This window comes from Lonchura striata, chromosome Z (genome assembly GCF_046129695.1).
Source record: "Lonchura striata isolate bLonStr1 chromosome Z, bLonStr1.mat, whole genome shotgun sequence".
NCBI classification, from domain to species: domain Eukaryota; kingdom Metazoa; phylum Chordata; class Aves; order Passeriformes; family Estrildidae; genus Lonchura; species Lonchura striata.
Window position 1 is genome coordinate 57675784 of NC_134642.1, and position 10355 is coordinate 57686138.

The 10355-nt window shown below is 43.4% G+C and overlaps 1 protein-coding gene across 1 annotated transcript; it reads left to right on the forward strand.

Moving 5' to 3' along the window:
• The first annotated feature begins 1387 nt into the window (after positions 1-1387).
• Positions 1388-5934, forward strand: LSM5 (LSM5 homolog, U6 small nuclear RNA and mRNA degradation associated). Its single transcript, XM_021546184.2, has 5 exons — positions 1388-1491; positions 1910-2005; positions 2232-2259; positions 2866-2938; positions 3857-5934. Exons 1-5 carry the CDS (start codon positions 1446-1448, stop codon positions 3887-3889), a joined length of 276 nt encoding a protein of 91 aa, XP_021401859.1. The 5' UTR covers positions 1388-1445; the 3' UTR covers positions 3890-5934.
• The last annotated feature ends 4421 nt before the right edge of the window (positions 5935-10355 follow it).

Genomic DNA, 10355 nt, shown 5'->3' on the forward strand with positions numbered 1-10355 from the left:
GATGCAGAGTGATAGCCAGTGGCCCCCATGTGCAGCATTCCCCATGCCCAGGAGGCCCAGAGGGCTGTCTCTGCCCCCTGTGGCTACTGTGCACAGATGAAGCCAGCTGGGAATGGTGGTGGGATGAAGTTACTGAATGGCTTCAAAAACCTCCCACATGGCCACCTCTAGTGAGTCAACGGACAAATGTGGGGGGTGAAAATCTGCACATAAAACAGAGGGGCCAGCAACAGCAGGCAGTGACTGTTCCCCTGTGCTCAGCACTGGTGAGGCCACACCTCAAATCCTGTGCTCAGCTGTGGGCCTGTTACCAAAAGTCAGTGAAAATAAAAACTCCTTAACACTAATGTAGCATTAAGAAGCCAGCATTCTTTATTCATCTGGATGCATGACGGGATAGGTCCTCCGAAATCTTATTCATGCTGTATTTTACATACATATTGATAGGATTTCCTAGAAGAACCATATATATGAGGATCATTTCCCTGAAGTCATTAACATACGTTCCCTCCCCTCTCTCCATGTGCTCTGTCCTGGGGGTCTCTTTGGTAATCCCTGGTGGTCAGGGACACCAAAGTCACAGCTGATGGCTTATTGAACTGGTAAAAGTTGGCACAACTGGGCTGGCTGCTTTCCAATTCTTCTTCCTACAGAATAAGCATTGTGCAGTTCCATAGGTCAATGGTTTTTGAAGAATAAGCGTTGTATTAACCCACCCATTGTGCAAACAATTCTTCATCTGGCAATAGGCCCTTCTCTGCAAGAAGGATATTGAGGTGCTGGAGTGAATCCAGAGGAGGGCAACTGGAGCTCGAGTTCCCCGAGGAGCTGCTGAGGGAGCTGTGTTGTTCAGTGTCAAGAAAAAGAAACCTGGGGGACTCAACACTCTCTACACGTGCCCAAAAACAGGTTGTACACAGAGGCAGGCAGGGGTTGGTGTCCTTCTCCCAGGTAGCAAGTGACAGGACGAGAGGACAGCCTCAAGCTGTGCTGGGGAGGTTTAGGTTGGACATTAGAAAGAATCACAGAGAAGTTGCCCAAGGGGATGGTAAAGTCAGTGTCCCTGGAGTTGTATAAGGAAAGACTGGATGTGGCACTGAGTGCTATGTTTTGGCTGACGTGGTGGGATTCGTGGGAGATCTTTTCCAACCTGCCCGCTCCGTGGTGCCGCAGCAGCTGAGCCATTCCGGCGCACAGCAGACAGCCCGCGGTCCTGGCGCGGGGGCACATCGAAATGGCGGCAGCCCCGCCGGCGCCGCTAGCCTGGGCCGGCAGCACGGGAACGAAGAGGGAAAAGAGGGAGCCCCGCTCGAGTCTCGTCCGTACGCGGAGGCAGCGCAGCCCGCGGCTCCCGGGCCCCGCCTGCACCGGGGGCGGTGCGGCCGCCGGCCCGGCCCCGTCGCTGTGGGCGGAGGCGGCGGCCATTGGCCAGGGCCGGCTCCGAGATGGCGGCGAGCGCGGTGTCCAACCCGTCCCAGCTCCTGCCGCTCGGTAACCACGGGGGATTCCCGGCCCCCGGTCGGGGCCCGGCCCGTGGTCCTTGTGCGGGGGCCGCGGTGGCTGCGGCCCCTCTGGGGAGCCGAGCTGCGCTGGCGCCGGGCGGGGAGCGGGAGCGCCGGGCGGCGGGGCCCGCGCACGGCCCGGGAGGATGGGAGTGGGGGATAGGTGTGGGGGTGTTGGGGTCGGGGGGCTGAGGTGAGGTGTGGGGCTGTGGGACTGTCTGAGGGAGGCCAGTGGGAGTGGGGATGGGTGTAAGGATCGGGGGGGTGGGTGGTTTGTGTGGGAGAGTAGAGGGGGAGTGTGTAAGGTTGTGTGGAATGTGTCTGTGTTTGTGTAAATAAGCAGAAAAAAACCCGTAAGGCACGAAACACTTGCTTTGTAGAACCTATGCTTTTCTGTGTATCTACAGAACTTGTGGACAAGTGCATCGGTTCACGCATTCACATCGTGATGAAAAGCGACAAAGAAATAGTTGGGACACTTCTAGGATTTGATGACTTTGTCAGTATCCTTTGATGGATGTTTAAGTCTGTCTGATTCATGCTCTGGTCTAAGTGATTTATAGCTCTTCAGAGTTTTTAGTTCACTGACTAGAACCTTTTTATATGGATTGGTTGTATTCTGGTATTTTCAACTTTCAGGTAAAATTGCATTTGGCCTAAGATGAAAATAGCATTAATTAGTCTAGTTTTAAAATCTGGGCGTTATTTTCCTTGAAACTGGATTTTCAGATATGGTGCTAGAAGATGTTACAGAATTGTAAGTACGTTTTCTGCCTATTGTTGCTATTTAATGTTTGGTTCACTGAAACAAAACACTATGTAAGGTCTGCTAGAAAAATGTTTCTACATTTATGGAATAATTACCAGCTAACTAGTTTAACATTGGACTTAAAACTATAGAAGGTGATCTGTTCAGGACAGCCATGTCATAGAGTAGCTATTGCGTGGTTTATACTTGTATGGGGATCCTATTTGTAGTCCTAATTATGCATGGGTTGTGTGAGAAACTTTCCAGTACTTAATTTGGTTTTACACTTCTTTAAGACCTAGGCAAATATTCAGCGAGGTAGCTAACTTAAATGTTTTTACTTTATCATATCATGTTGATATGTATATTCAAAAAATTGTCAGCCTGTAGAGGGTGAATACACATCTCCATGTACTGAGTAGAAGAGACCTTTTCAGTTAGCTTTCTGTACCTAGGTGCTCCATTTATCAAGATCATGCTGCAGTGTAGCTGATTTATTTGTTAGTTCCAACCATGGTCACCTTAATGCAGAGATTTCTGTCAGTTCTATGGTCGAATCTGGAGCCATTGTCCCTGGTTCTGTGTTCTTACTTACTCTTTCTAATGCTCCTTCAGTGAGATCACACCTGAGGGCAGAAGAATCACAAAGCTGGACCAGATTCTGCTCAATGGAAATAACATAACTATGGTGAGTCATCAGAGGCTGCGTGTGTTGACTTTCTGTGCCTGTTAATCGACTGGTGATGGTATTCAACTCCTTTAAGCTGAGCTTTCCTGGTAGTTCCGTTACATCAGGAAGTTTAAGTAGCTTATCTGCATAGCTGGCCACAAAGCCTGGACTTCCAATTTTTTTTTGTGGTTAGAGGAGGGCTAAAGTGGAAATATTTGAGTCTAAGTTGGCTCTGTATGAATGAGGAGTTGTCTCCATTGTGTTGTTTTACCCATCTTGCACTTCTCCATTGTGTGTCAGAGCAGGTGCCATCCTGTGTTAATTTCTAAGCCTTTTATCTGCTTTGATGATTGTTCTGCATGTTGAAAGGATAACATATGTTCTGACTCCCTGTATGGTGTGAAATTCCTACCATCCAGTTACACTGGGGTACACTGTGTTGCCCTTGAAAAAGAACCTGCTGAATTTTCAGCAAGACATAGATACATGTCTGCATCAGATCTCATGTCTCTTCTGGGGACATATTTTCCCCATGGAGGAAGTCCATGCTTTAGACTTACTCTTATTTTGATCCCAAAACCAGTGAAGCTCTTTCTCTTTAGAAGTTCTCAGCTGATAATGAAAAAGATATCAGTAAAAGTAGTGGTTAATATTTTTTTTCCCTTCTGTATTTTTTTTTTTTTCTGTTCTTCAGTTCTTTGTTTCCTTTGCAAGGATGTGCTATGCTGATTTAGTCCCTGTTGCATTTTTGGTTTGTGCATCTCGGGAAATAATTGACTTCCTCTGTAGGGAGGGGAGAGTCAAAAAGCCACTTTTGTGGTCTAGCATGAAATCTTCATGTCCTCAAATGTTTGTTGCAAAGTAAGAGCTGTCATGTATGGGTTTGTAAAACTTAACTCTATGGCACTAATGCAAAAATGTCTTACTCTTTTGTAGCTGGTTCCTGGAGGAGAAGGACCTGAAGTATGAAGACATGATATTCAGATGTACTTTATATATATGCAAAATCTAAATAGAGATTTTGGGGTAGAAATGTGTTTGGCTATGGATTGTTTGTTTGCTTTACTTACATGCTTGACATTTTACAAAAGACAGCTCTTTAGGAAAGGTGCTAGTGGTAATGTTGACTTTGTAAGTTGAAATCATTACTTTCTTGTAAAGACCCCTGAACCTCTTCTGAATAAAAGGCTTTTTCTTTGTTGGTTACTGTGTTCTGTCAGGTGAGTGCACTAGTTTGATAATTTTATAACTACTTGATGGAGTAGAAAAATGACAGTTGTGTTTCGGTTGCCATCAGTCTTCATTTTTTCTACATCTGTTGTGTTTGTTTCTGACCTAAAATATAAAAGTCTATATAATACAGAAGTCATGAGCCAGGACATTACTGTGCTTTGGCATACAGGCAGATACTGAACTGGATGTTTTGTTCAAAGTCTGTGTCACTGGAAACCATGTGGCAGAATTCTGTAGAGTTCTGAAAGCCCTTCAGACTGGGTGCATCTGTTTGATGCTTAGCAGCCTTTGGTTGTGCTGGCCTTGAGGTTCAACTTTTGTGGACCATTTTGCTTGGTGGTTATGCTTCCTTATAGCAAAGGCCTTGCAATGGCATTTGGCAAGTGAGAACAGACAGACCTGACCTGTTTCCTGTTTTGAGACTAAAAATCCCCAAAGCTGGTGTTCAGACTTCTCACTGGTGTCAGGGATGACTGCTTTCACCACTCGATGATTCTGTGTATACTCAAATTGGGAGGTACCTGTGGCTGCTTACATAGTTCGAAACATTCATTTTAGAGTAAACAGGAGCCTTGTATCTCTATCTGTTCTCCTGTGATATAAAAGTGTGACAGATATTGCAAGCTACTATGTTAGGATAATTTCTGTAAGTAATTGCTGTTATGTTATGATGCCATGCTCCCAGTGCAGCTTATGCTTCCATAGTACACCTCTCAGCTGGCTTTGGAGAGGAATCACAGATGCCTGCTGTCACTGTAGACAAGGTGGGTGCAGCATGGGCTCATGTGGACAGGGTGTGCTTTTCCTTCCCATCACCAGAAGAAAAGAGTTGAAGAAGGGGGCTCAAAAGCAAGATTCTGCAAGGAAGCTGCTGTACTGGATCTTTCTGCCTTGCTTAATCTGAAAGAAAAGCTGCCTTCTGCTAGCTGGGTGTGAGCTCCCAAAGCAGTGAGAAAGCCTGTTAAAAGGGAGAGGGAGTCCCTCCTCTCTCACAGGGAAAGTCTGGCTTCTGGCTCATGTGTTCTAAGTAAGTGATCTGTGATTGCAGTGTTTAGATTGTGTCCTGGCAATCTATACCATTACTCCTTGAGTGTGTTTGGTTTTTCCCTTTCTGTCTCCATTTCTTTTTCCAGCTTTTTTTAAATATATGTATTAAAAAAGATACCGTTTTTAAAACTTAGATTTGATTGAAGCATCATCTATGAGTGTTTGTGTCAAACACTTTATTTCCTAGAAATAATTTGAGTTTTCACAAGAAATGAGAGCACTTCAAAGATATCTAGTCAGGGCAGAACTACTGTGTTGGGTTATTGTAGAATAACATTTTGGTTTTGTTCCAGTATATGCACTTAATTTCTATTTCACTCAGTGTTCTGGAAACAATCACGCTTCTGAGAGAAGAGTAGATCTTGACTCAAAAGCAGCTTTTATTCTGACAGCACAAACATCTTGTTATCTCAGAAGTTTGTTGCCTTGAAAAAGCCCAAACAACTTGGTACTGCCTCAGTTCTTGCTTGATTTGCTGTGTTTTGTTCCATTCACTCCAGAAGGAGTGCTAAGACTTTTAGGAAGACGTTTTAATTCCTGACTCACAGGTCTACAGAGATCCCTCTAAAGAGTTTATGCATGCAAAATGCTGTTAGTCTTTTGTAAGATAAAACATTTTTTCACTATCAGCTGAGAATACAAAGTATTCTAGGTAGGTCTGGTTTTCTTTGCATTCATTATTCCCGTAGCCTGTTGCTTTGGAAGTGCAGCTAATAAACTTGTCCATTCAGCAACTAAGTAGTCATGGTTTTTGTTCTTCCCCCCCTAGAAATCCAAGTGCTTAATCATACTGCACTGTCTTCTTGTGTATATGGATCATCTCCAAGATACTATTCAGGATGCTACCACATGTAGGTCATTTAAAATAATAACCTTAGACTTCAAAAGATAGAAAATTGAATGAGCCTTTAAGTTTAGGGCAGGATAACTCCAAGATAAATGCATGTTATGAAATGCACAGTGGTGATTCTATTCAGATTCATGTTTGTGTTGCTTTCTGTTTTTCTTTAGGATAGTGCTGGTGCAGTGATCTTTAGTTCCACTACCTGGCTATCTTAGTATGGAGAAAGTTCCCTTCTACCTACTATTTCAGTATACTTGCTCATTCTGGTTGGGGTATAATATCCTCACTGAAATTATTACAATGACTCTTGTCAGTCCCAGGTCACTGGTAATTCTTAACACAGTGCTTCCAAAGCTTATCATTGTAATTTAGCAGTCTTATCAGTAATGTGTCATTTTGCAGGTGTTATATTTTGGTCAATTGAACTACAGCCAGACACCATGTAAGCAGAGAACACCAGAATATTTATTCCAGTTTCAATTCCAATTAATCTGACCTCAAGACAGTTGATACAAGGAGTCAGCAAATATTTTCAGGAGTTTACTTTGACATTTTCTAATTACCATAATGAATAGGAATCAAAATTCAGCTTTGTTTTGACTGGTGCTGCATTAATGCTGGGCCACACTTTTGCTTTCTGCTAAAAGAGAGAATGGATTTGAATTAATAATTTATCAACGAATTCTGCAGCATGATGTCATTTTCATGAAGACACTATGGTTGGTTAATTAACCTGTTAGAAACAAAATTAGGTATTCAAAAACTATGCCATTTTGTTTCAGAGGTCCTTGCTTATGTTTGTACAATATATTGCATAAATCTCCCTTTTATGCAAAACTCAATACAGCATTTTTCTATAAATTTTTGTAAGTTCACATTCTCTTGAAGCCTTTTAGAAGCTCAAAATAAGCATTATAAATTAAGTATTTGTTGTTTTCACAGGAAAACAGTTAAAAGAAAACACTTTAATCTATGATGAAGAAATACTTCAAGCAGATTGAATAGGATCTTCATACATCAGTACTTAATACAATTTGTTAGCTGTTTTTTTAATAATGTATTTAATCAAAATTTTAAAATACATTTCAATATGGCAAGGTACTTTAGTTTTATTCCAATTAATGGGTACTCTGAATTTACAGAGTAACCTTTTTAATCAAACCTGTAAACATTAGTCAGTATTTGGGTGGTTGGTTGGTTTTGTGTGCTTCTTTTAATGGATTAACATTTTTTTTTTCAGTACTGATTAAAAAGAGTGGCCTTCAGCAGCTATTAAGTGCAAAGTGATTTGGCAAGTCCTGCTGTCACCTGCATTCCCCTGGCATTCCATTTGGTGAAGAACTTGATGTGGCAGCAGCCCCTGCACAGGAAGAGGAAAACACAGGTTATAAAGCTTTATAAATAAGCAGTTAAAATGTTTTTCCATTCAGTAAGCACTGGTATATTGTCATGATTTAGGAATGTTACTCCTCAGTTCAGTGCCCCACCGAGGCTCTCCCAAAGTGTGCATAGTTTCAGATGTTGATGCACGGTAAGGAATATGATACCTACTCAATGCTGTGCTCTCTGGTCCAGGGGTCTATGAGACTACTTTTGAAATTAATTCCATTGGCTGACTCAGCTCTTTCTGGGGTTCCACGTTACCACAGGCCTTGCTTTTCAAGACTCAAGATGGTTTTCAGGCACAGGGTACATCTCCAGCTATCTGGTGGTGGATTCCACCCCTGTCAGCACATAGCGCTTGGCTTTCCAAGTTTGTGGGAGTGCAGTCTAACTAGCCAGGCCTTCTCATATTTGTATTTTGAGCGTTGCTCCCCATACCATAGAGGCTTTACTTGGCCTGTTTGACTGCAGTGCATGTTTCAAAGCTAAGGATAATCTGGGAAATAGTATCCATGGTTAAGCCCACCCCTCAGTCATGAGTCCAATCCACCTGTCCATTGTTGTAATGTTCTTCAGTAGCCAACTCACAGGTACGTGTGCATCTACGTGATGTGATTTTCTATCCAGCAGTGATGGCTTGTCAAATTTCAGCAGTCCAGATGGGTTTACCTCTCTGCTGCTAATTTATCTCTTTCCATTGATCCAGCCACCCCTACAGAGCATTTGCTACAGTTCAGTGGTCAGTGTAGAGGTAGGGCGCTGGCCATTTCTCTTGTTTAGTGATATCTAAAGCCATCTGGATGGCTTTCAGCTCTGCAAATTGACTTGATCCACCTTGTCCTGCAGTAGCTTCTGCAACTTGCCGTTTAGTACTCCATATAGCAGCTTCCCATTTTTGATTTATCCTCAACATATGGCAGGAATCGTCAATGATGAGGGCATTTTGCTTTTTCTGGTAGCTGATTATATGGTGGGGCCTCCTCAGCACATCACCTTTTTGTCCTCCTCCTCTGATGATAGTCCAAAATATTTGGCTTCCTTGATTTCTGAGATTCCTGGGTGATTGGTATTTCCTATTTGAGCCTGCTGTGTGATCAACACTACTCACTTATTCCATGTAGCATCAGTACGCTGATATGTGGTAGGGACTTTCCCTTTAAACATCCAGCCCAGCACTGGCAGTCAGGGTGCAAGGAGGAGCTGTGCTTTGGTGCCAATCACTTCCAAAGCAGCTCAAACCCCTTCATAAGCTGCCAGGATCTCTTTTTCAGGTGGGGTGTAACACGCCTTAGTTCTCTTGTATCTCTAAGTCTGGAACCTAACTGGTCATCCTGAAGTCTCCCTGGGTACTTTTTGCCAGAGACTCCAGTAAAGACCACTCTCCCTATCTGCGACTGCAGATAGAGTAAAATTTTCACACACGCTCCTATCCTGACTGGCCCAAAGGTGACTGCATGAAGAACCTCCTGTTTAGTTCATTCAAAAGGTTGTTGTTGTTCAGGATGCCACTTCAAATTATTCTTCTTCCATGTCACATAATATAATATAATATGTAATATAAAAATAAAATAATATAATAATATAATAAGTCTTACAATCTGACCGCAGTCTGTAACATGCATCCTCCAGAAACCTGCAGTGGCTAGGAAAACCTGTTCTTGCATCTTGCTGTTTGGTGGGGATGTAGCTGCTTGTTTATCCACCACACCTTTGGAATCTGGTGACATTCCCTCTTGCCATTTTACTTCTAAAAGCTAAATTTCCTGGGCAGATCCCTTGAGTTTGCTTTCCTTTGCTTTATGGAAAAACCAGCCTTCAGGAGGATCTGGATTATTTTCTCCCCTTTCTCAAGAACTTCCTTTGCTGTGTTGCCCCATACAATATCATTGATGTACTGCAAGTGTTCTGGAGCCTCGCCCTTTTCTAATCCAGCCTGGATCGGCACGTGGCAAATAGTGGGCCTGTGTTTCCACCACTGGGGCAACAGTCTATTCGGTCTCCACTCTCCATTGGACTTACACATTGGCCATATAGGACTACTAAAGGGTCGGCAAATCTTGCTGACCACTTCCTGGCTCTCCTGCTCTCAAATCTTCTTCTACATGGGGGTCAAGGAGTCCTGGTTGGTGTGATATTGCCAACACTGCACTGTTGTAGTAACCATCAGCACCTGTTGTTCTTCAACCCTCAGGAGTCCCACAGCAGAAGGGTCCTCTGAGAGACCAGGCAAGAATACCTTTCCCTCACATTTGACAAGAACCATCTCCAGAGGCTGAGAGTTTCTGTGCTCTTCCCAATCCTCTTGTCAATGCTCATATTCCAGGACAGAGATTGGCTTCACTGCCATCCAGTAGCATATCATGGGCCACAACATCCCAGAATTAGACCAGCGAGGTCACCAGGGGCTCTCCTGACTAGTGGTTGAAATCTTATTTGTATATTTTACAGTTCACCTGGAGATTGGGATTGGGTGATTATCTCTGGCGCTGCCTCTTCCTCCTGTTTAGAGGGTTCTACTTCCTCTTCATCCCTCATGAAGTGAGCTGATTACATGCTGGATTTCTTTTTCTGAATAGGATTGACTGCTACTGGCAGGGGTTGCTCCTCTGGTTCAGAAGCAGTTTGAGTGGCCATGGTGCTGATTGGTCTGCTTTCTTTCTCCTTCTCCTGGGGGTAATATCTGCTGTTGAGCAGTGTCCAGTAAACAGTAGCCAGGACAGAACATGTTGCACAAATTCATGCCTCTCTGGAGCTACTACAGCATTTTTCTTTGACATATTTAATCACTTTGACAGGTTATTGTAGTTGTTAATGGGTGAACTGCTAAACCATTGGAGAAGTCCTCCCAACACTGGCTCATGTCCACCTATATTCCAAGCCACTCATTACTATCCCACTTCAGGGCAGATCTCTGAATAACCTCCCTAG

Bases quoted from the DNA above. Each gene is read 5' to 3' on its own strand.
- LSM5 (XM_021546184.2), top strand. From the start codon at position 1,446: ATGGCGGCGAGCGCGGTGTCCAACCCGTCCCAGCTCCTGCCGCTCG. The intron at 2,006-2,231 runs GTATCCTTTGAT...CTGGATTTTCAG, and splicing joins AGGATTTGATGACTTTGTCA to ATATGGTGCTAGAAGATGTT. The intron at 2,260-2,865 runs GTAAGTACGTTT...ATGCTCCTTCAG, and splicing joins CTAGAAGATGTTACAGAATT to TGAGATCACACCTGAGGGCA.